This window comes from Ambystoma mexicanum, chromosome 10 (genome assembly GCF_040938575.1).
Source record: "Ambystoma mexicanum isolate Mex_15411 chromosome 10, UKY_AmexF1_1, whole genome shotgun sequence".
Taxonomy (NCBI): Eukaryota; Metazoa; Chordata; class Amphibia; order Caudata; family Ambystomatidae; genus Ambystoma; species Ambystoma mexicanum.
In genome coordinates this window covers 516635793-516663542 of record NC_090932.1, presented here as the reverse complement: position 1 = coordinate 516663542, position 27750 = coordinate 516635793, and the positions used below count along the sequence as shown (strand labels likewise).

Sequence of the window (27750 nt, the reverse complement as noted above, 5' to 3'; positions counted from 1 at the left end):
GTTAGGATCGCAGAGGGATTTGCCCAGTACGGGCTTCTGTGGATGGTGTTGGCAGAATGGGAGGTCCAGATCTTGCATGGCATATCACTTGGCGGCGATAGTGCACCACTACAAGTTGGAGGGTAGGACTGATCCCACAAAAGAGCACTACATTGTCATGGCTATGAAAGGTTGGGCCAAGCAGGCCGAGAGGAAAGCCCGATGACAGGCGACCCACCGACGTGGGGAAATTGCACAGTATGATCGGATGCCTGTCGGGAGTGTGCTGTAATGAGTATGAGAAGGTCTTGTTTACAACTGCCTTCCCTTTGGCTTTCTTTGGGGCGTTCAGGGTGAGCGAGTTGGTAGCGGAGAATAAGGAAGGCAGGGGTTCTGGGTTCCTTAGGATGGGTGACAGACTTAGATGGAGGGCGGTTCAGCATCCTCCTTAGAAAATCCAAGACAGATCAGAGAGGGAAAGGGAGGAGGATTACACTTGGCAGCACGGTGTGCCCTGTAGGTCCCGTAGTGGCGTACCTACAGCTGAGAGTTTGTACAGGTGAAGGGTCCCCGTTTCTCGTTCACAGCAATGTAAATGGCTCAACGCCGCCCCAATTCAGGAGGGTCATGGAGCTGGTAAATGCAGGGGTTATGGAACGGGTGTTGGGACCCATTCCTTTAGGATAGGGGCAGGCACTTCAGTAGCAGGATGGCCTAAACGCTGAGGCGGACAAGCAAATAGGGGGATGGAAATCAGGATGTTTTAAGAGGTACATCAGGCCTGATAAAATATAGTGCTAACAGCTTCCCTCTGATCTTCTCCCTAGTATCTGCAGCACAGAGGAGGCGGTCCATCTGGGTGGTGGGGCATTCATTTGTGTCAAGGCCGGGGCGAGTTGGACGGCTGACCAGGAGGAATTGACCACTGGCGAATACCGAACATGGTGGCACGGGGTGCCCAGCATGTGATGGGCCATAGCTGCAGGAGCACGTGCACAAATTGCTGGGTAAGCAGCAAATCCCTGAGGTGCTGATTGTACATCTCGGGGGCACCGACTTAACGAGCTTGGGGAGAGGGAGCCTGTTCCGGGAGATGCGGGGGGAGCCGCAGTGGACGGTAACCCACCTTCGGCGTGGCAGTGTTTTGGGGACCAGAGATAAGAGAAAGACTCTGAATAGCCATTGCTAAGCTGGAAGGGTCTTCGCTCGTTCGGACCAGCACCTCTTGGGAGCCTAAACGGCGAGGGCGTCTGGTGGTAGCAATGAGGGCTCAGCTCCCCCCCACCCCCCTCCCAACTAACAGCGCTCGCTCAGCCCAGGAACACCTTCAGGGGCAGGCGGTCTAGGGTTTGGGGCAGTTGTGCCCATTATGGATGGGGAAAAAGGGGGAAGCAGGTTTTGGATACAGAGCAGTCGCTGCACCTTCAGAGCTAGTTTCACTTTTGCTGCGTTTATTATGTGTGAAAATAAATCTGCTGCCTTTTTTATGCCAAAAAGAAAACAGGTCTCATTCTGCAACTTACTGGAGGAAACGGAAAGGCAAAAATGAATGAGCAAAGGTGATGTAAAGTTGGCATAACAAATTGACAAATGCCCATGTTATAGAAACACCACTTCCTGCAGCAGGCAAGAGGGTCGCTCAATCCATGCTACACATTTTTTCCTAAAAAAAAAAAAAATAAGTCTTTGTGAAGAATGGGCACTAGAAAAATGCCAGTCTAGGAAAGCAGTCAAACCCAGGGAGCCAGTGGAGAACCAGAAGAGGTTGAGACCCAGCAGCACAGAGGCAGAGCAGAATTCAGCCTCCAATGTTAAATAGGGAAATGCAGTTGAAGGGACATGCAGAACCTGACGAGAACTGTTCCTGAAAGGGGAGTACCTTGAATAACCCAACACCACAGGCCCGAAAGGGAAGTACTTGGCTCCAGACAACACTCCATAAAAGCAATACAACCCAGACAAGCTATAAAACCCAGTAAGTATATACTACTTAAAGTATGACTGAAGGATCCAGTCATCCAGGGGACTTGCACACCAAGTCAACAATGAAACTAGTGGCCCCAAAAAGAAGTCAAACAGTCCTGGATGGCGGGTTCTCACTGCTGTGACGAAGTGGAATCAGCAACGGAGATCGCTCAAAAAAGGAACCTGCATACAGTAGACCCTTACGGTTTAGCAAGCAAATGGCACACCAGCAAAAACAGCCATGCAGCAACAGCACGCTGAGTGGGGCTGGTGGGGAGAACCAGGACAGTCCAGGCAAGCAGGTTTGGTGGGTGCTGCAGTCCCCAGATTCCAAAAGAAAGGTGACCGGCCTGGCAGTAAAATACAAAAAGCAATGGTGAAACATCTGACAAGGCCTGGCCATAGCAGATGTGGGCGATCAGTAGCAGGATGACTAGGGAAGGAAACCAAACAGCCTAAATGCCATACCAGTGATCTGCCCAGACAACTGCATCCGGACACAAGAGGGCCTAAAGAAGCAGCAACTGTTGGAAACTGAGAATTCCAGAAACAGGTAAGCTAACCTCCTTTCCTCTTCAATATCCAGAAGCAACAAGTGCAGGATGAGGAATTTCCCCATGTGTGCCTCCACTCACAGGGCTGGCTTCTGGTAACTCACCAATCCAATTAGGGGATTTAAAACAAAGACTTGGCAGCCAGCCAATAAGGTTGGGCCATGTTAAGACGGATTTCTGAACTCTGTCCTGGTGGCGCAGAAGTTCAGAAGGCCAACCTAATTACTTGGAACAGGGTAACCTCTGGACAAGCCAGACCAATCAAGGTAGCGATCGCGGCGGTCAAGACTAGGTCTCAAGAGGGGTGAGGGTGACTGAAAGCCCGCAATGAGCACACAAAGCAAGAGCGCTGACAAACTACTCCAAACAGTTGTTATATCAAAAATAGATACACATTTATTTTAAGGCCTTTAAAATAATGACCGTAGCGAGAAAATCACAATATCACAATATTAAACCAACACATACCATATCAACACAATATATATACAAATACACAGTCTCAAGCGTTTAAAGCACGAAATATGTAGTCCACCTGCCAGGGAAGGAAAACAGGCAGTGCGATAATGCTTTCGACTCAGTTCGCCTTCATAGGCACCTAACTAGATGGAAGTCCGAGCCCTGCGAAGAGTGGAGCCTTGTGCTCAAAGTACCTGCCACGCCGGTGCCGACGGCACAAGGGGAAGCTCTTCGGAGGGAAGTCAGGCGGTTCACGTTAGTGCACAGCAGAAGAACAGGTTCCGCAACTCAAGCGCAGCCTCCACAGCGGGCAGATGCAGAGCGTGAGCGCGGCAAAAGGGTGCTGTTTTTACACAGCAGGGAAAAGCAATGGGATACTGCAGGAGGGCGACCAGATCTAGATATACTACTCACCGGTCCCCGAAGCAAGCAGACCCAGGCTTCTCCACGATAGTTTCAGCAGCTGGCAGGTTCAGAAGAGCAGGAGACGCTTTGTAGTCGTGTAGAGCAAAAAGACGTCCCAATCGACGAAACCAGCACAGTTTTGTTGCCGCACAGGACAACGGAGCGGCCGTGTGTATTCGAGCCAAATGAACCCTCCTCCCTTCAGACCTGGGAACGCCAAGCGTACGAAGCGTGGGAGAGGGACAAGGACTCGCAATACAACACAACCTGGCGGCGGTTGCAGAGCCAAACCCCTTTGTAAGCTGGTCAGTCAACTGGATGGCCCAGAGACGCTTCCGAAGACTTACTTGGCAGGGGATGGTTGAAGATGCCGGGAATAGCTGTTCCTGCTATTCCAAAGGTCGAAGCACCAGTACAGGCCTTCTGGTTCGATCAAAGGAGGACAGGGGCTCTCCGGACGACAGCAGTGCAAAGGAGGATTCTTCAGCGGGTCACCAGCGATTCCTCGGTCAGCCTCGTAGTTGCAGGATACTTGGCTCCTGTATTCCTTCGTTCGTGAGAACTCAGGAGATCGACATGGTAGTGGTGTTTCCAGCCCCCTCTTATCCATGGTTCCCTTCGCGCCAAACGGAGGGAGCCAATGGGAGATCGCCTCATCAAAACACATACCATACGTGGACCAATCACGGACCACGGTGGTCCCAGGCATTCACACCACCCTAGACTCTCTGGCACCCAGGATGTGTATTGGGACCAGACATCCCAGCCCACACCCTGGAGGCACACAAACGACATGTAGAAGCCCGCGAAAGCAACCACGTTTCGCGGGAAAGTACATGCCCAAATAAGGAAGGCCCCGGGTCGCCGGACCTGGAAGGTGAAGGGAGCAAGACGGTCAGTGGACAAGACAAAGGAGCCTTGCGGCCTGGCCATTTTGGGAGCCAGGCCACCATTTGGGTTCAGTGCAAAAACGTGCTCAGAACGCCAAAGGAGCTCAAAATAAACAATACGATCGCTGCCACCATTCGAGTCCCTGAATGACTTGCACCGATCAAATACCATCCTAAAAGAGTATCTAGGGCCCGTAGAAGGCTAGAGACCCCAGAGAGCTGTAACTTAGCTTACAGTGCCCTCTTGTGTCGTGTTGCACTAAAGCTGCGACACGATAGAAGAAACTACGGGAAACCACGTTCCCCGGTACTGACTGTCTTAAGGGCATGTCAGTTTCCCCGTAAGAAAGGAGCAGAAAGCCCAGAGAAGTGCGGCAGAAGCTGTACTTCTCTGGCAAAGTCACCAACAAGGTTAAAAACAATAGCAAAAAGTTTAGGGGTTGCCACATGGAAGGAAAATTCCCTACAATTATGAAATCTTTCCTAACAGGCCAAAAACAAACATCCGGACCCCCCCCCCCACATTAAAATGTAGTGGCCTGGCCAGGGCTAGGAACTGGTCTAAACTAATTCAAACGACTATTGAGTCTGCCATCTTCGGCTCACAAGAGCCTGTGTGTGTAGAAGCCTACCTCGGGATTTCCCTGGACAAAATGAATCCCTAAAAACAAAAAGTCTGAGAGTAGGCCGTAACAACTCATTAGTGCCCCAGTGGCTACCATAAAAAATGTAAATTGAGCTAACAAATGCAGGAAATGGGCTTGAACCCGCCGTAAAGCCAAAACTAAGATATTAGATGCCACAAGTCTAACCCCTAACACAATACAGGCTGACAAACCCCACCCCCATAGGGCATTTAAGCAATGTCCCATGGATGACCCAGGACCATCTAAAATTTTGAAAAACTAAACAAATAAAGAAGGAAATAAAATCTAAATGTGTAGGGGTCCCATAAAATGAGACCGCAGAACCCACAAATTACAGAATTGTGCCCCAATACACACCATAGAGGCGGTCCTATTAGAAGTAATCAGGCCAGCTATACTCCCAACAGAAACAGAGGATTTGTTGGAAAGATTTGAGGCATGAGGTTTTAGGGGACACCCTGCAGCTGTATCAATTCAATTGCGCCTATGCACGGGCTAGCCAGTTTAGATTCAATAAATAAATACTATGAACAACATCAAGGTAAGTTTGAACCACGACCTGGAAAGAATGTAAAAGTCTGTCAGAAATTTTTAAATACTAGTCAGTAACAAAATAAAAATGGAATAATCCTAAAGTCGACTGAAAGAAAAAAAAAAAAAAAAAAAAAAAAAAACAACGAATAAGAAACACTTAAGATTGCTAAAGACTTGAATACCAAGATGCAACAGAAATCAATGTTATGTTCCAGGAAACATGGAGGCGCTAAACTTCCATCATGGCACTATCTTTTCCATTTCAAGAGTTAGCATTCCCTTTTGGATGATGTTCTGGCTCCCTTAAATGGAGATGTCCATACTGATGAAACAGGGGACATGTAGCGATGGGGAATGGTGATGAAATAAGCTATGTGATCTCAGCACACAGGGAAGGTCTGTTAGCCAAACACACAAAGTACTTACTGTCCAATAACAGTTACACATTACTTGCGGAGCACCTCCTGCAGTCTTCAATATAGCCGGAGACACGTTAATCATATGGGATCAAAATTGCTGTGAGCAATTTAGCCCTCAGTTTTGCCTGTAATAAACTTGTTGGCATGACACTCCAGGCCAAGTGGGACCACGCAAACTACCCATTCAATGAGTGATGCGGTTTTGGAATTGGTTTTAAATAAGCTGCATTGGGAAATGGCTATTAAGCATAAACATGGTTCCTCATTATGGGGCACTCCAGATGTGTTGAGGTACAGTGCCCGTTATCCTTCACTAAGTTGGCAAGGGCTGAAAGGAAAAAGTCTAAAAACACCAGGAAGGACTCCATAGGTAACCACAAATTCGACACTTCGCTTTTTTTAAATAAGTTAACTTAGACAAAGTCCTGGTGTGCATCTCATGTGGGAGGTTAGATTTGCTAAGTGCTATGTAGCAGGTCGTTGTTCTCCAGAGGTAGCTTGTGCTGTAAAATACCCAGCAACTGTTTTCCGATCATGGAGCATTTATTTGGACCCTTGCTGTAAGATAGGTGAATATGCCCTCTTCATGGAGGGCATATTCTTTATGACAGGTTTCTTGTTTATATATCGCTGCATGACTGGACAGCTGTTTAGGAGAAGAGGCATACAAGGTTGAAACAAGGGAGTTTGGGTGAGGAGATTTTTTTCAGAGCAAACGGGGTCTTGGGTAGGCAGTCATGCGAGGCCAAGGCATCAGAAGCTTGTGCCAGTTTTGAGCAACAGCTCACTCAAACTGAGCTTTACCAGAAAGAAAGATGGCACCCGAGCAGATGTGCAAAGTAGTCTGAGAACAAGATCCTAGACCCTCAAGCAACTCTGTCCAGGTTTGTAGCGCACACACACCTCCTCAGACAAAAACAAAACAAACAAAAAAAATGTAGCTTTTACCTGGGATGGAGAGTTGCCTCACTGAGAAATGTACGAATAATGCTGCAATAGCTTGAAGCATTTCTCAGATGAAGATAGTGTAGATCGAATCTCTTATAGCTAAAGGGGATTTTATTGGTTGAAGACCAATGTTTTCAGGGGAACTCACTTTAAAAGACTGTCTCAACATGCGATCTCGAAATAATGAGCGGTAGCAAAAGAAGCTCTTCGTGATCAGGCTTCCCCCAGTAAGCAGGGGCTACCTCTGTGGCGCTAGTACACAGTGCAAACATAGGCGCAATTACATATAGCCCATTATGCTTTAAGATGTGCCCCATTGAGTTTTTATGTGCATCCTCAAACACAAGTTAAGATCACAAGACATGTTTAGCAACAGTTGGCTTTGTACCTACGGGCAACTGTTGGGCACGAAAGCAGAGGCCAATTCATTCCCAGGTGATACCAGGATTGCTAAGAACGCCATTGCCTCACGTTTTACATGCACATTGTTAGATTTGAAAGGCATGCTGATTCTGTTTGCCAGATAGACTCACCTGGTATTTTGGAGCATTGTTGCATTGTGGAAAGCTACCATTCACCTCTCCGTTATGCAGCAAGTTATTGTCCACAAGGTTCCATCCCCAGCTCTGGTCATCGCTGCCCAGTAGTGCAACGTACCCCTGACACTGCATAGGGGCACGTTTGGTAGCGATTCCAATCACAGCCACAGTGCCTAGGGGCCCTTCCCACCAAACTTCCCAGGCATGGCGTCCTTCGCTGAAGCCAATCTTGGTCCGCGCACCATCGGTGCTCTGTGCAATGGGGTTACGATGTAGGGTAAAGCCATTCTTTTTTATGTAAACATTTCGGGAGCAGTCGTTCGGACTAAAGCCATGCTGGAAGGCCCGGACCTGAAAATATAGTGAAAATGAGAGGAACAGGCAACACAAAAGTGGCGGATAGAACGAGAGTACAATGCCATACAGCAATCATGTATTACAGTAATCAAGATGTGCTTTAAACTGTCAAATCTCGTCACACTCTGATTGAACGTTCAACAAGCCACCACTCAATTCAAAATGAGTCCTATTCAAGAATACCAAATATACATCAAACTGTGAAGGTAGGCTCATAACGTTAAAGAAATGGGGACTTTCCGCAGAGCAGAAATTGCCATCTCCGGTTACTTATCTGTGAGTTATGTTCAACAAACTGGGAATGTAAAACGTCTGGCAGACATCGAGGAGTTCCAGCACAAGGGAGGGAAGGAAGGTTGTACACAAGTGTTAATGGCCAGCATTGAGCCCTATGCAAAGTTGAGAGCCTGCTGGCTGTTAACATGTTACCGTGATATCTCAAACCCAAAGTTGCAACAAGATCACCATAACAGGATTCAACCGACTCACCCCCATGCCTTAAAGGCAGCTTCAAGTAAAGCAGACATCCTCTAGGGAGAGTAGTGGTGCGGTCCTGGGAGCCGGATACACAGTCTAAAGTTGCAGCCAACAATAGCACCTTGGACAGAGATGGGAGATGGATCCTGCTTTCCCTCTAGGGAATAAAGTGGAATTCTCTGCTGCCTTAGGAGACTGGGCGGAGGTGGGTTGTCGGACTCAACCTCCAAGCACAGTGAAAGCATCCATGAGATGCAAGATAGAATTGGACAGGGTTTCAGAATGTTTGTCTATCATACACGGGTGCGCGCAGAGGATGTGCCATCATAGAGGGTAACTTTTAGACAATGCCACTATTGGGAGGGGGGCTTAAGGATCTGCATCCCTACAGTTCTCACACTCATAGAAAAGTTCCGAGCTGTTTCTCATTCACAGCAGTGTTACAATACTCATTGAGAACAACTTAAAAAACGTTATGTTCTACTAGGCCACAATGACGGCCATATCCCCGTTTGCGAACTCAATCAGCCTCAGACACATTTTGCACTTGCTGGGGCAACGGAGTGGCACACTTTGGAAGGGACCCATGTATGTGTTGGCATACCGCGGCTAACACATGTGGGTTGATTGCTTAATGGGCCATGCATAGAGTTGCTTGTATTACTGTGAAGAGAGAATGTGGCCCAGCAGTTTGGGTTACCATGCCTTCATTTGGGAATGGGTGGTGTGGCACATGCAAGGAGGATTTGGGTTGGTTCCCTTCTGCAGTGGCAGAAATAGGCTGAAAAACAATGAAGTGGAAAGATGGAGGCGAAAGGGCATCTCGATCCTAAAGTAGCCATACCTGCTTCGTGACTTATCCATTTTAGAAGAGAGAAAGGTGTTACAATTATCTATGTAATTTGTGATAGGGTTAATAAAATAACCTTCACAAGGACATAAAAAGAAACATAAGAACATTAATATACCCAAATAAAATAGTATTTTGAGATACCTTGTATAGGTTAACGACAATTCAGAGTGAGTGAGAAAACATACCATGATTCCCTATCCAGGCTGTGTTCAATAAACTAGGTGAAAGGAATCTGTGGATGTGCAATAAGAAGCGTAGGTAGAGAGGGAGCGATGGGCATTCTTCTTTATGAAGCGACAGTTTGGCATCCTTTTGTGTAAAATGTTCCAATGATGGGATTGAGTCTTTGTTTTAGGAATGATCAGGCTTTTAAACTGTCCACGTTATGGTGGTATTGCGATCCTAAACGCACTGCAACCCCAAGCCATTTTACTTGCTCCCTATGCCATGAAAAGCCATGTTCTATAGACCAGAACAAAATACACAAGTGGGTTCGCTCTGACAACTAGATTTAGAGGGGGTACTCTTTTTTTGAAGTACACATTAAGTTATTTAGTCATGTCACAGGTATTCAATCATGTGTAATAAAGGTGAAACCTAAACACAAATAGAATTAAAGATTCACATATTCACATATGGTAAAGTTGCATTTATTAATTATGCATCTCAACATAGAGGGATTAGTAACCCAAAGTATTTCGTTTTTTATCAAAGGCTTTTGCAATGTTGTAGACCTTTGCATTTAAATTTGTAAATTCGAAAAAGTTTTTTCACAAATATAGTTCCATTTTGGTGCTTTGGAATTGAATAGTGACCACCACCTATTAGTGACAAGTGATAGTAGATTTTATCTATATAAACATATTACAACCAATATTGACAACAATAAATTTGAAAAGCTATTGGTTTTCTGTAGCCAGGCTTTCGGGTGACCTAACACATGGTCGACGTCCTGAGTTGAATCATAAGTTGTTTGGAGACAGTTAATAAGGACTAGCAGGAGATGGAAGAGAGGCTGGTCCTTGGACGTTTCGGCAGATAGCCTTCATCTTGGGCCTGATATAGGTCGCCCTGGAAAGGAATCCAGGGGACTCTATTAGTGATTAGAATAAAATTTATGGGAAGTTTACGTAACATGACATTTAAAAACAACCTTAGTTGTGGGGCATCATAGGCTAAATTAGCCAACACACACACATGGGCAAAGCATAGCACTGACCTTTGGGGTCTAGGACTTTGGTAGGGCCTGGACGCATAGGTGCGCAGATGGTGTGGGGTCCAGGACACGGGAGAGCCTTGGGGTGTAGCTCGTATCTGTCGAGAGTTAAAAACAAAAAGAAAAAGAACAAAGGATAGAAAAGGATAAAAGGAGATCGGGTTGCTAATTGCTCCTTAATCTTAGTGGAAGACATGGTTATGTGCATAGCAGAATAGTAGGCACATCATAAAAAAGGGGGGTACACAAGCTCACCTTTTCTTTGTTGGGTCTTGTGACGTGACCCTGGTAAGGTGTGGAGGGAGCAGAACTCCAGGTGCGGTGTCCGGGTCTTACGGGCTGTATGCAGTTGATAGTTCTGCAGTAGCATAAAAAATGGCAGGGGTGCCTGGTCAGTGATGCGCAAGGCGAGTGTTGACTCACTGTATGTAGGGGAGGGAGCTGCATTACCTGGTTTGAGTTCAGCGTTGCAGCGCAGTGGCTGTCGTAGGCTAGGCTCCTCTCATCTAGTCAGGATGTAGTCTGTCATGCTAGTGGAGTAGCCGGCGTATGCATTATTGACTGACTGCCGGGGATACTCGCAAGAGACAGATGCGGCAGCGCTGCCGAGTAAAATGGACGGAGCTCTCTCGATCGTGTGCCTGTGCGCATGCGCGCGGTGTATAGTGTTGCACTTGTGCCGCAACTGCGCAGCTGCTGGGTTTCGTTTGATGACGAAAAGGCAATATTGTCTATTAAATGTATTGAAGACTGCCGGAGACCTTACAGATGTATGTTGAAGGGTGTGTCTAGGACAATTGGTGCATTAATACAATGAAGGAGTCCTGTATGGATAAGTAACACTAGGCTAGTAAAGATGGGGCATACCATCGCATAGATGGGATAGGTGATAACCTTATGAGGCTGAAAACAAGAAGGGTCGAGGGACCTCAGGATTCAGGCCTGTGTACTACAGGGAAATGAGAAGTGGGTTCGTGGAATTGCAGCTTGTGTGGGTTCTTGCGTGTACCTCTAAAATATATTAGTTGGTAGAGTCCACTGAAAATGGTGGTTATGGACCCATCAGGTGCAGGAGCTTGTTAGCGGCGGTATCTGATTGGTTCCGCCTCATTGAGTCCCAAGGAGGTGCTTTTAAGCTTGAAAATCCACCAGGCTTCTTTGTGGTTCAGGGAGTTGGTGACATTGCTAGTGTTGGATACTAGATCCACTATCCACCAAAGAATGTCGTCTGGTCCATGGTGTTTTTCGATATAGTGTTGGACCAAGGGAGATGTTATAGATTTACATCTGATCCGTGAGCGGTGTTCACCAATTCTTTTGTGGATCTGACGGGTGGTTTGGCCTACGTAACGTAGTCCACAAGGGCACTCTATTATATAGATTACATTGGCTGTTTTACAGTTTGTAAATTTTCTATAGACCAGAAGGCACTTTTAAAAGTATACGCCCTGGGCCGCCTTCCTGAAAGTTCTCGATGCCTACTGGGTACTTTACAGGGATTATTTGAGTGATAGTCAAGATTCCTCTTGGTCTTAAACTGCACTGTTCTGGCAGCTAATCTGCATAATCCAGCCCGGACTACCCTTTTCCAACAGAGTTGCAGTTACCATGCCTGTTACAAAAGGGACAGCATGGGGATTTTAAATTCAACAGGGTAATACAGTTCTGTTACCTACATACCAATCAATATGTTGGTTCCCTTATTTTGGAAACTTGGAGGAGCTATATGTGAACACTAATACAGGGGTCGAAATTGAAGTTCGTGGAACAAGAGCTGCAAATAGCTACTAGGTGTGCGGACTTCCCTCTGACCAGGAGTTACTCCTCGTAAATCAGGTATAAAGTCCAGCTTGCTGAATGGAGTGCCAGAACTTGCCATTTTTTCCACCAGACGGTGACATGTACCCAAAACGAACATTAATTGAAACCCTTGTTCTGCTGCTGTGTTGCCAGGTCTTGCACTCTTTTGCTGACATCTTGTAATGCATTAATATCGGTTTGTCTCTTTACTGCTGCAACAGTTTTCACTGCGGACACCTTTTTCTGTGATGCAACTGTGCTCACTCTTTGCCTCTACTGCACAATGAGGCACTTGCACATATTATGCAAACAAATCTAACTACCAAACGAGATTAAGCTATAACTTGTACCCACTACATACGACCATTCATGCTTTACACGTCTCCAAGAGGCTTTCTATTGCAACGTTTTCATCATTGTCCATTTAACAGTGTGATCTCCGTTAAAAAAAAAAAATTACAAATAAATAAATCACCAAATTGTGTGATGTCATATCACCATCTTCACAACACATACACAAACTGTATTATCCTAACAGGGATGGGCATCAAGGTTGGATGAACAGTTGTGCAAAGCAGCACCTGGGTATCCGGCATCAACTAGTGATCAGAGCTACTACATTGTAGTTCCACAAATCTAACTTCCACGTATGATGCAAACGTTTGTCCATTTTCTATGACCCATTACAATTTAAAGGTCATCTAGATGGGTCCTAATATTTGGATTACTTATCAGTATTTTCCATTAATCCTTTGCCTACATTTTCTGGTCATAGTTCTTACGTTTTAAGCACCAGGACATTATCTAACACTTTAGTCCTGCACCATCACTCCTGGAGGTATATAACCAACTAACCAGAATGCCACAGTTTAACCATTTGGGATCATGGGCCCTACTACAATGGGAGCGCAATTTGGATAGTCAGTACTGTGACGAGGAAGGGTAGGACTAGCGGAATAAGAAGATTACCTGCAAGCAATCCATCATTAGTTCCTCTTCCCGGTACTTTACCTTTGAGGTATACTAATGTGAAGATGGAAGGCCACATACAGGGCAGTACGTCCTATTTAAGAACACCCTTGGCACAAAGAGGAGCCACATTGTACCACTGGAGCCTGAAGATTTGAATGGAACTGAGGCCTATACATGAGACTCCAGGGTCCGGCAATCTACATGCTGATGTGATGGAGACCAAAACATAGTCTGGAGTGTGAGATGTTTAGCAAAAATGTGCCCCCCAACCCAAGGACTCAAAAGGGACTTTAATGAGCTAAGAACTAGAAGATAGATGATCCCATGGAAGAGACTGAGTGATGGGGATTGTAATAGAGAATATCTAATAACATGTTGACCAAAGATTCATCCTTTTCAGATTCTTTCCAGTGCTTCCGAAAAGTACGACAGCTTTATTTTCCTGTGTACATTTACACACAGGTTTAGAGCACAGAGGGCAGTGCAAAGGTGAGGTTACTTGACAGAAACCAGAACGCTTCTTTTGATTTTTATCTACATGGATGTAATTGCAAGTCATAGATAAACGCCTCTGAAACAGAATGTATTTCACTTGAGCCTTTCAAAAAAATGAAACTGCACACTGTGAAAAGGAATGGTTTCTTTCCATTCAGCTTCTGCTGTGTGGATGCTCATGGAACAGACAGAAGCACTGTGCACATTTATTTTCCTAGCATTTTAGGATTGTAGAATACATACGATGGAAAACTAAGTTGCAATTGAGAATTCATCTTTTGTAACAAATTATGCTTTTTTTCCAGTGCAAGCGAAGCAGCATTGCATAATTGTATTTTTCAGAGTTCCTGTGCTGTGTGCATAATCATGCAGAGACAGAACAGGTTTACACTTTGATGTAAACTTCAATTAGGAGTGTAAAATGAGTATGCACTGTCTAGTTAACATCTGTTCAACCTTGCAGTCAATGGGGGTACATTATAAATGGTCAGTGGCAGCAGAGTCTTTGCTCATGGGTGATTCGTTGTCATTACACCAATCACAGGTGTTCTAGCCTCTCAAATTTCCAAGGCTACAATTAAAACATCCAAAACCCGACTGTCAAGTGCAAGTGCCGTTCAAAAACAAACAAATGAGTTACATTTGTAACTGAAATAGAAACTCAGCAAAAACCTGTCCCTGTGATAAACCAGATAGATATTTAACTGTATGTAGCGAATCATACATGGTTCGTCCAACAGCTAGGCACTAATCTGTTTACCGACCTCTGAAGGATATTGGCCAATAAGATAGGTCAGCTGGTTGAGAGACCGTTGCTGCGATCTGTAGGCTTCAGATTGAATCCCTGCAAGGCCAACTCAGCCTTTCATCCTTTCGAGGTCGATAAAGGAGTACCAACTTAGGTTTGGTGAGGATTGTGATACATGTTCTATGTACAGTGCTTTGTCAAAAGCGCTATATAATTAACCATTTGACCATGAGATTAGGTATAGAATTTAGCATGGAGTTCTTTCCTCTCTACTGTTGTATCATAAAATTGGCATAACATTAGGTTCATATGTTTAATGATTTATATAGCGCACCGAACACAGAGGTATCTGGCCGTATTACAAGAAAATTACAAGTATTCCAGTTACAAATGCTTACAGTAGTTATGTACAATAATACAGAGCAGGAACAGATAGTATGATACACGATAAGTTACAATACAGATGATACAATACAGTAATTTACATAATATAGGGCAGTATATTGACCTGGAAGGAAATCCAAAAGGTGTCAGATGTCATTAGAAGCCAGCCAGTGTTTTTCCTGAAACTGTGAAAGGACTGGTCTGATCGCAAGGATGTTGGGAGGGAATGCCATAACTGGGCAGCCAGAACAGGAAAGCTACCACCATTTTAATTTGAATCTTGGGACTACCAGAGAGAAGGCGTTAGCAGTCCCAATAGGACATGTTGATTTTTTGACAATTATATCCGTTAGGTATTGCGGGGCAGTGTCTTTGAGACATTTCTAAGTGAGGGAGACTGTTTTGAACTGGAGTCTGTCCTTGATAGAGAGACATTTGTTCTTTCGCCTAACCTCTGAGATGTGTGCTCTCCTGGGAATACTCGGGGGCATTCCAAGTGCATTATTTTGGAGAAGAACAAGTTACTTTCTTACCTGGTAACGTTCTTTCAATGGGATGGTCCGACGACGTATTTCATATCTATGACAGGTAATCACCACAGCTGTGCTACTTCGGAAACTTTTTTCTGCGTCCTGCGTCGATGCGCCGTCGTCGAGGACCTCCTCCGACGTCATCCGATGTGATAAGTAGGACTCACGACGCCCGTAGCCTCAGTTGTAGTTTTTTCCCCCAGAACGTGTGACATTAGTCTACTGCCAGTCAGACACAAAGCCTTGCGGAACGTAAGCTGCAATCACATAAGAAATTCTGCAGCGGGGAAGGTAGGGAGGCAGCGATATGGAATACGTCGTCGGACCATCCCATCGAAAGAACGTTACCAGGTAAGAAAGTAACTTGTTCAAGGGGATTGGGTCCTCCGACGTATTCCATATCTATGACAGACTCCCAAAGCAGTACCAGAGCAAGGAGGAGGGAAAGAATTTAGAAATAAAATTTACAATTGCCAATCAAATAGCAGAGCAAAGGACCGCCTTGCCAAAGGCCAGATCCTGTCCTCGGATGGAATCGAGGGAATAGTGACGTACAAATGTATGTACTGAAGCTCAGTTGGCTGCATCACAGATGTTGCGAATAGGAACACCCCTCTGCAGGGCAGTAGATGCAGCCATACCCCTGGTAGAATGGGCCCGCAAGCCAGCCGGTGGGTCCTTACCCGCCAAGCGGTAACACTCCGAGATGGCCAAAATAATCCAGCGAGACAGTCTGTTTCGTCACAGCTTGTCCCAAACGCTTTCCAGCGTAACGAATAAAGAGTTGATCGTCCACTCTGACCCGGGACATGCGTGAAACATAAAAGCTTAAAGCTCTCCTAGGATCAAGCCTATGGAGCCTCTCCTCTTCCTTACCAGGATGCGGAGGAGGATAGAATGCCGGAAGAACAACCTTCTGGGCCAAATGAAATTCCGTCACTACCTTCGGAAGAAAAGAAGGACGGACTCTAAGGACAACCCTGTCCTTATGGAAAACAGTGAAGGGAGGCTTAACTGAAAGTGCCTGTAACTCACTCACTCACTCTGCGAGCGGAAGTGACCGCAACTAAAAATACAGTTTTAAGAGTCAGTCTCAAAGGACAAGAGTGCAAAGGCTCAAAGGGAGCACCCGTTAGAAACCTGAGAACAAGGTTCAAATCCCAACCGGGCACCAGGAAAGGTGACGGAGGGAACACATTAGTGAGCCCTTTCAGAAACTGTAAAATTAAAGGGATTTTAAAGTAGGAACACTCTTCAGACGAGCGCTTAAAGATGGACAGCGCCGCCAGGTAACCTTTAATGGTACCCACTTGCAAGCCCCTGTGGGCCAAAGAAAGTGAAAAGGACAGAACCATGGGAATGTCACATGCAAAAGGATCCACATTCTGAACTCTGCACCAGTCGCAGAACTTACGCCAGTGGTACAGAGACTTTGTTGCTGGCCGTCGGGCCGAGAGCAACACCTCCATCAAGTCTTCAGGGAGATCCCAATCCCTATACCTCAACCTTTCAGAAGCCAAGCGTGAAGGTTGAGGGATGTGACCTCTGGATGTAGAACCTGACCCCCCTCCCGTGAGAGCAGATCGTCTCGGTAGGGAAGACGACGTGGAGGGCAGATGGACAAGTCGAGAAGGTCTGGGTACCACGCCCTCCGAGCCCACGCCGGAGCAATGAGGATCATCCAGGAACCGAACTTCCGTAACCTCCGCAGCACTTGCGGGATGACAGGGATTGGAGGAAATGCGTACAGCAGTGGGAATGACCACTCCACCACGAACGCGTCTCCTAAGGCTCCTTTTGGAGGAAAATCCTGCAAGCAGAACCTCTCGCACTTCCGGTTGACACTGGAGGCGAAGAGATCCACTTGAAGGGTCCCCCAAAGGGCGAAGATCTCCAGAAGAATCTCCTGAGCCAACTCCCACTCGAGAGATCGTGCTCTGCCTGCTCAGAGCGTCCGCCGTCACGTTTTCGTCTCCGGCCAGATGAACTGCCGAGATCGAAACTTCCTGCTGGATGGCCCAGAACTCGAGCTGCATCGCCTCCCTGCACAGAGGAAGTGACCCTGCCCCCCACCCCCCTTTTTTGTTGAGGTAGTGCATGGCCACTGTGTTGTCCGTCAGGATCAGGACATTCTTTCCTCGCACAGTCGGCAGAAAAGCCTTCAGGGCTAGCCCGACGGCCCTCAGCTCCAACAGATTGATATGGAGTCTGGACTCCGACGGAGACCAACGACCACTGACAGTCAGCTCATTGGCATGAGCTCCCCATCCCGTGAGGGATGCATCCGTCACGATCGTCACCTCCGGCCAGGGAAGCCAAAACGGAGCCCCCTTCATCAAGTTGCCTTCGACGGCCCACCACAGAAGGTCCTGGCCGACCAAGGGCGACACCTGAACCGGGTCCGACATCCTGCCGGAGGACTGTGACCATTGCATCTCGAGTGCCCACTGCAAAGATCTCATCCGCAGGCGAGCCTCTGGCACCAGAAGAATGCAGGATGCCATGAGGCCGAGCAACCTCAAGAACTCGAACGCTGGGAGCGTCTTGGCATGCTGAAACTTATGCACCATCTGCTGAATGTGAAGAGCCCTCACCTGGGGAGGAAAACACTGCCCCAGGGAAGTGTCGAGCACTGCTCCGATGTACTGGAGCCGCTGTGTTGGCGTCAAATGGGACTTCTTTAAATTGAGGGAGAAGGCCAGCCTGTGAAGGGAGTGGCAGGTGACTGACAGATGATCCAGGACCTGCTCGGGAGAGCGCGCCCTGATCAACCAATCGTCCAGGTAGGGGTAGACGTGAATCCCCCCCCCTTGCCCGAGATGCGCTGCCACCACCACCATGAGCTTGGTGAAAACCCTCGGGGCGGAGGTCAATCCGAACGGCAGGACCCGAAACTGAAAGTGCGAGTCACCAACCGCGAACCTCAGGTACTTCTTGTGCTTGGGATGGATCGGCACATGGAAGTAAGCATCCTTGAGGTCGAGAGACACCAACCAGTCCTGAAGCTGAAGGGCCTGGAGGACTTGAGAGAGAGAGAGAGAGAGAGTAACCATCTTGAACTTGTCCTTCCTGAGGAGTTTGTTCAAACCGCGCAAGTCCATGATGGGTCTCAATCCCCCGTCTTTCTTCGAAATCAAAAAATAAGGGGAATACCATCCCTTGTTCCTCTCCGCTACAGGCACCAGTTCTATGGCGCCTTTCTACAGCAGGCCTTGAATTTCCTGCGCAAGGAGCGGATCCGGACTCTTCAAAGAGAGGTTCCCTGGTGGATTGTCGTGAGGCCTCTGCCGAAAGAGAAGACAGTAGCCCTGGGTTATGATCTCCAGAACCCACACATCTGAAGTAATGGCACGCCACTCTAAGATGCTGCGCCAGCCTTCCCCCAGCCGGCGAACCATGGGACATGGCCTCATGACTGAGTGGTAGCGGCTGCGGCGTTAACTGAGGGCAAAGAGGCAACTGCCCAAGTGGCCTTGGCACCACGGGTACCCTGTCGTCCACCTCTGGTACCCCTGCGTTGGCCTCTTTGACTGCCAGCTCCTCTCGCTTTACCAAAGGAGGAGTAATAACGAAAGGAACCACCCCTCCATTGCTGTCCCCTAGGACGAAAAAGCTGAGGTTGCCTGACTGCAGCACCTAACGATTTGGCTGCAGCTTTAGAGGTCTGCAACCTCTCAAGGCTCTCGTCAGCCTTGCTGCCAAAAAGGTGTTCACCGTCAAAGGGCATATTGAGGAGCCGGGATTGCACATCAGGAGCAAAGCCCGACTTCCGCAACCACGCAAACCTGCGTATCGCGGTGCTCGCCGCCATGGACCTGCTGACGCATTCAGCCATGTCCAAACCCGACTGAACGGACTCACACATGGCATCCTTACCATCCTGGACCATAGTAAGGAAACCATCCTGTTCGTCCCCTTCGGGAATATGTTCAGCCGCTAATGCAACACAGTTCCACAGAGTGTGTGTGAAACGAGACAAGGCATATATGGAGTTGGCCGCCTGAAGCGCCATACCACCTGAAGAAAACACTTTCTTCGCCCAGCCATCAAAACGTTTGTCATCCCTATCAGGAGGGATGGTAGGGTACGACGCCTGCTTTGCCGGGGCCGTGGCCGCCTGCACCACCAAACTCTCCGGAGTGGGGTGCCTGGTCAAGTAGCAGGGGTCGCTACTGGCTGGACGGTATTTTCGCAACAAGGACCTGCCCACCGCCGGGAGACTCTCCGGAGCAGTCCAAGCCGCCGCCACCTTTCTCTGTAGAGCCATATGAAACGGCAGTACCGGGTCAGTTGGGGGACCAACATCAAGGATGTCCGTGAGATCATCCTGCACAAACTCCCCTGGGGGAGCAGACCATCCCAAGTACTCGGAGACCCTAGCCATAAGGCGCCGGTATGAGGAATCGGCATGAGAGCCAGGCTCAGCCTACAAAACTCCACCTCCGGAGAGGTGTCCAGTCCACTGGCATCATGCAGTGACTGCCTCAAATTGTCAAATTGGCTATGGCCCGAGACCATCTCATCTGGAACCTGACTAGGAACCAGGCTATCAGAATCCTCATCCACCCCCGAAATATATTCCAGGTGTTGAAAAGAAAGCACTCGAGAGTGCTTGCTCTTAGCCAGAGCCTTTGTAGGGGGTTCCCCCGTGCCACGGGGTACCTCCGACACCCCTACCTCGAAAGGCGTCGAGTGAATCGGCGTCGAGAGAACAGGCATCGGCGCCGAGAGGGTCGACGTCAAGTAGGCGTCGATGTCAGATGCAGTGCCGCCAGCATCGACGGCGTCGACACAGTCCTCGAAGCCGGAGCTCCGAGCGTGTCCTTTGACGACCTGAGCGTCGACGGGCTTCGACGACTTCCTCGGAGCCGGAGCCTCGAGAAAGCCTGCCGACATGTCTTCCTCGAAGACATCACAGGTGCACACTGTCTGAAGCGCGTCGAGGACCGGGACCTGGAACGGGTACGTCGAGAACGAGTCCCCTTGTCCGAACGGGACCTCTCCCGTGACTCGTGCCGACCACTCTTGCAAGCGGTGTCTCTCCATCTTTCACGGCCGACCCCACTCGGGGCGCGGACAGCTTAGTACCCTGCGACTCAAGAATCGCCAGCATTTTCTTCCCGAAGGAAGCCCATTCATCCGGCGTCGCACGGCTGGTGGGGTAAGCGACGTGCCGGGCAGAGTCCTCAGAAGAGGACCTGGAAGACGACCGGTGTCGGCGCTTCCGAGGTTGCCTCGAAGAGGCCGAGGAGTGGCGAGACCGACTCCTAAAAGGAGACCCACGAGACTTCCAACGATGACGCAGAGAGTCACCTCTCGAATCATCCGTCGAAAGCCCCGCAGACTTCGACTTCCGGGGCTTGGACACCCGACCTACCGACAACTTCTTCTTACGTTCCCGTAAGGCTTTGGACGTGAGCGACTGGCAGTCGATACAGTCATCCGTGTCGTGGGCCTCCCCGAGGCACCAGAGGCAGGCGTCGTGAGAGTCCGTCACCAATCTTGGACCCACTCCCCGCACTTCTTGAAGCCCGGACGCGGGGTCTAAGACGAAGTAGAAGACATCTTCTTACGAAGGATTTTCTCACAAAAACGAACAGGTTCGAAGAACCGAGAAGAACAGAACTCCAAAGAGTCGAGGCGTAACCGAGATTCACGAAGCAACACGTTCGCGGAAAAAACGGAACTGAGGCTACGGGCGTCGTGCGTCCTACTTATCACATCGGGTGACGTCGGAGGAGGTCCTCGACGACGGCGCATCAACGTCATCGACGCAGAAAAAAGTTTCTGAAGCAGCACAGCTGTGGTGATTACCTGTCATAGATATGGAATACGTCGGAGGACCCAATCCCCTCGAATTTTAAGTTTATTGATGATGTTTACTAGCACCTAGGTATAGGGCATTACAATAACCAATTTTTGTAAGGATTAAGGCTCTCGCTAAAGTGATGCAGCTCTCAGTAGAAAAGAATGTTTACAAGCCTGGATCAGTTTACAGGTGTAAGCTGTGGCAGAAGCTGTAGCGTTGACTTGTTTGCATAGATTAAGAGCTGAATCTAGGTAAAAGCCTAGTGTTTTTATCTCGTCACTTTGATATCAATGCTGTCGATATTGAAGGATGTGTATTTGTTGCCAAGTTTGTGGAGGTTAGACGGAGGTAGTTATAGCTCCAGGAAATTAGGACTTCCATTAAAACATCAAAAGACAATTCTGCTATCGAACCTCAAAACACACAATACACATTTTTGCTTTACTATGGTATTGGCTAGGTTTTTGTGTTTTCAACATTTAAATATATACAGGAGAGATCAAATGGCCAGACCTTAGAGAAATAATGAAAGGTGTATTCTGTCACAATGCAGAAAGCTGCCGCATAGTAATGCATTCCATACAGTTTTTGCCCACGTCGGCTGGATGTAACATACATTTTACTCTTGCAAAGGAGAAGTCATTTTTACTCTCTTGAAATCACATTTACTCTGAAAGGTTAAAAATAGGGAGTAAAATACTCCCACCTCAAAATCTTATCTGGAAGAGAAATTACCCCAATGCTTGAAATATTTAGTGGGTTGAAGACTACTTCAACATTCTCTCAGAAGAGGCCACTGAGCTGGAACCCTGTAGTTGAAGAAAAAAAAAAAAAAATAAAATAAAATAAAATTTTTAAAAAAACCACTCCGCTCAACGACCACCCATGAGGTGGTGACATTTCGTAGGAGGGAATAGAAACCTTGGGGTTCACCCACACTGGTTCTAATCCCATTCCCAGTATGACAGGAAGCCCACCCCCCTATCTGGGACAAAAGGGGACTACTAGAAGGACTGCAATCTTTCCCATGACAAGGTTTGCTACCACCATGTGAATTAGAGCTATAACCCACCCACCAGATCCCTTGGGACCTCAAGCAGAAGGTGCTCAAGTGAACCTTGTCTTGAGAAGCAAAACAGTGTATTAGGGGAACCCAAAACTTATTGAAGATCTGGAGGGTTGGGCGGGGGGAGAAATAGGAGGGTGGGGTGTGGAGAAGAAAACCCCCTACCCCCAACAAAAAATTAAAATAGCACTAGACATGCAAGAGGGAGTCCTTACTCTACAATCTCAAATCAAAACAGATGGCAAAACATTTACCAGTGCTTTCTGTAAAATGGTACAAGACACCATAACAGCAAACACTTCAAAATTTGGTGCATTGTTGTCACCCAAATGCCAGGCATGCACATTGAAACTTAATTGCAATTACTGCAAAGTGTGTTTACAGTAAATGTCAAAAGGTTTCAAACCTCCCCATACTCACCCATAATAAAATCTCCTCACCACAATTTGGCTAGTAGATTTTTCAAGACTGGAAAGACCCTGCTCAATTTGTATGCCACCTTGTCACACCCTGTACACTGTCTTCATGTAATGATGGATGTGCCACCAACCAGATTACCGATTTAGTTACACCAAGGTTTAAGTATTGCCCATTGTGACAATCACCAGAAGACCCTTCAACCACAGGGAGAAACCCAACAGAGTCCGTCGAAAGGGCTCCAACCCTCTCCAATTTGAAGGCTGAGACACTTCTGTATAATTAACCACCCCACTGACAAAACCAGTTCTCCAATGCGCTAGCATGGATGAGAATTGTGATCACCCTCTGAGAACATTTGCGCTGTGAAACTACCACCAGGGGCTCTGATTCAGTTCCAGGGAGATTGGACGCACAGTGTCGAATCTCTGGGAGTGGCACTAGGTGTCCGAGTTGAACCTTACTGAGGGCAGCACAAATACAGAAAACATGCGCCTTTGCAACCTTAAAACCTGGTGTGTTGTTCCCAAGACAAGCATCAATGTTTATGTCAACACATTTTGTAGCCAGAACCCTCCTCCCCCTCACCTGTCCCCCCCTAGCCCCCTCCGGTCCTATGGCAGAAAAAAACATTCCAATCCTTCATGCAAAGCTGGACACTTAGGAGATATACAGGGATGCCGCGCGAGTAGGTTTCCTGGTAGCACATCTGACTAACTAGACATTGAGAATGTGAATCTCCACCTACGTAAGGCTGCCACAACAAGAGCAACAAGAGCTAAGAACTTCAGGTTGAAAACTTCTCCAAGAGTCTTTACTTGAGGGAGAAGCTGAAATTTAAAATTGGCCTTCCGTAACTACAAAGCATAACCAGCTCTGATCTCTGGATCAGATCGGGATATGCTGCATCCATCACATCTACGGTTACTAATCCAGCTCTTGCAGACAATGAATCACTGCAATATCTCCATCTTAAATCTTTTCTTGATCACAAAACAATGCAAAGCCCTACAGTGGCAGTGGGATTTGACCCGAGGGCATTAGGACCACAATACAATGGAGTACAACCCCTAGTTTTCCTTGTTCTTCGGCACAGTTGATCTGGCCATGAGCAAACTTCATACTGCCAGACATAGAAGATCCCATTATGCCCTGCTCAAGCAACCCCCCCACTCTTTACCCGAATGCAGACACCAGAGTAAATCTCTGTTTAACAGCCAGCAAGCAGAGTCCTGCTTCATCCTGCAGCTACTGCTGCACTGCAGCAGGGATCATTGTTCCCTCACCTCACATGCGACCAGAAAGAAAGCTAATTTTTTTTATTATTAGCATTTGGGTAAATACAAACTTTTGGCCAATTCTTACTCATATTTATAAACATGATAAAACTAAATAAGAAAAAAGGTAAAATCAATAATAGCACAGCATACATTATAAAGTTACAATATTTTTTCCTACAAAGTAAACATTTTCTACAAAGCCACCTTTCAATCATAATGAGCAGCACACATAAAAGAGACTCGGCACTGAATACTGCACTCCAAAATTGATTCCCTGTTATTAACATAATGTCATGCACAAATTCCTTATACGCCGCCCAATATTGCGGTCGCAACATCTTACACTGAGTCAGAAGGTGGATGCAGTTTCGATGTGCAAATTACATAAGTGACAATCTATGCTAACAAGCCAATACAATCCATCTCCCTGTATGTTCTTGCGTAGGGAGTATGTTAATTCACAGATACACTATGAATCTGCGCAGCCCTACAGGGAGCATTTTTGTCAAATAAGTACAAAGTCGTTCCTGGGTAAATCCCTGCCTGGCATACATCTGATACATTGTTTTACTACTTAAGGACTCAAGATTAGCCACTGTCGGCCTTGATGGTTTCTCTTTTTAGAACAAGAGAAATTATGCAGTTCCAGTATTTCAGAGAGATCAATAGCAAGATTACCCAAATGCTCAAGGGCGTCCCTTTTCAGCTGCTCAAGAAATCCATCAGAGAGCTTTCCCTTATATAATCATGCCATAAAGCCATGGAGACTTTGCAATCAATGTACCAATTATCTCCATACACAATTACCAGATTGTGCTCTCACAATCTGCCCTTATGATGTAACTTATATGCATGGTCCCACACCTTACGGACTGTGCTATTCGCACTTTTACTGTTGATGACATGACTGAACATGTGTGACTCCCTCTTTTTTTTTCACTGACATATGTACACCAGGTGCTTTCTTCACTGAGAGTCAGGAGCTAAAAAGCAAAAAAAGGTACTATATTAAGACCTTACCCTTCTCATATGGTTTCATACTATTTTCCTTAGGGTTCAGTCACATCATAGGATTCATATACATAGGGGAAGAAGCAAGCCTGAAACACAGCAATCATTTCTGTGTATGAAGATAATCAGTTAGGTTATGAACACTTTCTGGTAGTACTGCTACTTTTTTGCTTACTTTCCTTTTCTTGTATATGCTCATATTTGTATGCGTTGTGGTCTCTTTATGTTTTGTGTATAGTAGTACAATGATGTAGTAAGTGAGGCATTCTTAGCTACGTATTACATGTTGCACAGTACACAAAACTATGGAACAAAAGCATTCATTTTCCTATCCAACATGGGAGGATTTTGAATATTGCACCTCTATGATGCATGCTGCAGACAATGTCCAAGTTTCTACATGAGTTGGTTGATGTACTGGAAATAACTCTGTAATGCAATCGCGTTTATAGCAATGCATTGGTTAATGAACTGTTTATCTCATGATAGTTCTTCCAATAATCTCTGATAGTTTTCTGCCAACATTATAAGGACAATCCCTTGTGGAGGATTTTCATGAAAACTAAATACACATGTGATGTCATCAGTCATGTCATCAATGACATTTGTGATGTCAACTTTGATGTCATGGGTGTTAGTCCTTGCAGTGCACAGTGGTAGCGAGAGTTATGGTTGCTTAGCTTACCATTACTGGCTCATTTCTGGGTTTTTTCGGTTTTACCTGCAACCATAACGCCCCTTTAACAACATTTTTTCAGCGAATTCAATACGTTTTTACCAGGATACCCTAAGTTTGTAAAGATGTACTGTACAACATACTGAACCTGCTGGCACCATGTTAATGCGCACAGCAGTCGCGCACTAGGCGTCTGGTTGCGGATATCGGGTGGCATCCAACCTACTCAGAAAGGCAGGGGGCTCTCTTACATAGTGGTACTATTCAGCAAACATAACATATACAAACAGCACCATCTCCATGAATTGCAAGGGAAAATAGAAGTAAACAGTGTACTTCTGAAACAAACAGGACAAAGGCATAGGGAGTACACCATAACGGAATGCAACAAGGGAAGTGACATCTGCCTTCAACAATATTACCGCCCTGCTACTTTACATGGGAACAAAGAATGAACGGCCTATTAAGGACTGGAAAGTACTAAGTCCAGAAAGTCACTACAAAGTAGTAGTGACACTAATGTTTGGCTGATAATTGCACAGGTGATGCAGTATACAATAGTAGAGATGCATAACGTTTCTTTTTTTTTTACGCAGCAATGACAAGCACCTTAGTTTTTGGAAGAAAATTTCCCTCATGACACAATGATTTACGATAGTAACCCCAATGGTACGCACCGCAGGCTGAAACATAAAATATTTGATATCTATTGCTTCATGTACACCTAACAGATTTTCTTTTTCTTTGAGAACATATTGGAAAGGAAGGCAAGGCAGCACAAGTGACACCCCATCCACAACAGCATACAGGTACAGAAAGGAAAGAAACTCTGCAAATAGCAAACTGGACAGCCTGGAAGTTAAAATGGAAGAATTGGTGAACAATTTTGCGCCTTAAAAGAACATTTTATGGACAAAATACATACAAGGACAGATTATGGACAAAATAAAATACCACTGGCCGACCTGCATGTGTACCCCTTCCCCATTTCCCCCCACCATCTCCTCAAAATCCGTGTGATGAGACACGTTTACGATGATACCTCAATCCCTTCCTCCCCTCACAACCAACTTGTGCAAATCCCCATACACTTCTGCCAACCCCTTCCCTAATGGTATGTATGAATGTGTGGAAGTGAACGTTGATATTTGAAAATTGTTGCCGTGTTTATATGTGGCTTTTCCTTTGTTTTTAAAATGCTGTTATGACTTGGCGGCGCACAGTACTGGTGGAAATGACCGCAATGAAGGAAAAGTGAGATGTCCTACAGACACCACACCTGCCCGGCCTATCCGCAATCACAATGGAGGCATCCGTAGGACGCCAGTACTACCTGCATGTCCACATCTTGTGAACCACCTATTAGTTGTGGTAGCGGACATTTGTCCGATGCTCAAGTACACACATGCGTATCTCTTCTTCAGTCTCCTGGTGACACTGCCCCTGTGCAGCATATGCAAACAAACTTGTGATGAACTTTAATTAGTTTGAGCCACCCACACACGACCTACAGATAGCTTTACACATAAACACCCCACCTGCTATACCCTATAAAACACAGAGCTTGTCCCAAAATGGTCGGCACACGTGTGTGGCACTATTAATCAGTCCAGAGATCCCAACGGTGTGTATAGGACACCTATGCACATGCGCACAAAGTATTCCATCCAAAACGCATCCTGTGGACAGCCCCCCCAATCGAGAACATTAACGTCACCATGCGACTACACCCACGAGGTGCGTGGGCCCTTATTTCACGGACAAGATCCAGATCCTCGGACAGCGGAAAAGTACAGTGTTCTGCAAACTACAGAGTGTTATTGGGAAAGTACACGCTTACAAACACTGCACAATGTGCCATTGCACATCTATGCATTTGTTTGAACGATGTAGGCCTGTTTTCCGGGTGCAATGTCTCTACAGCAGCCCTACAAAAGGCCACACCCCAGAGCTGCTCTGCAATCTGATTCTAGCTTTTCAGAACAGAGTAGCAGGCCACATGGTTTTTGAGCTGTAATTGATGTCGGACCAAATCTACTGTGCTACATTAACTTTGCAAGTAATGGCAACCATGTCAGTCCGGCTCACAACACAGTAATGGAGAAAAGTATTAACGCCCCTTCCTGTGAACCACGTCCTCAGTACTGATAGTTGCCACTGCCCCATTCCCATGAGCAGCATGCTGAAACGGTAGTATGCAGCACGTGCGCTTCCCAAAGTACGGCGTGGTCCGTACCCCAATAAAGCAGAAACAGTCCTTCCCTTTCCACCATCTTTCCAGCACACCCTCATTGGGTACTGTTAAATAGTCACACATGGA

At 46.7% G+C, this 27750-nt stretch overlaps 1 protein-coding gene across 1 annotated transcript in view; it reads right to left on the bottom strand.

Moving 5' to 3' along the window:
• FBXO45 (F-box protein 45) overlaps nucleotides 1-27750 on the bottom strand; it is a 90751-nt gene that overhangs the window by 9005 nt on the left and 53996 nt on the right. The window contains exon 2 of the mRNA XM_069618067.1: nucleotides 7334-7690. Coding sequence (XP_069474168.1) covers nucleotides 7334-7690 — 357 coding nt within the window. The remainder of the gene's footprint in view (nucleotides 1-7333; nucleotides 7691-27750) is intronic.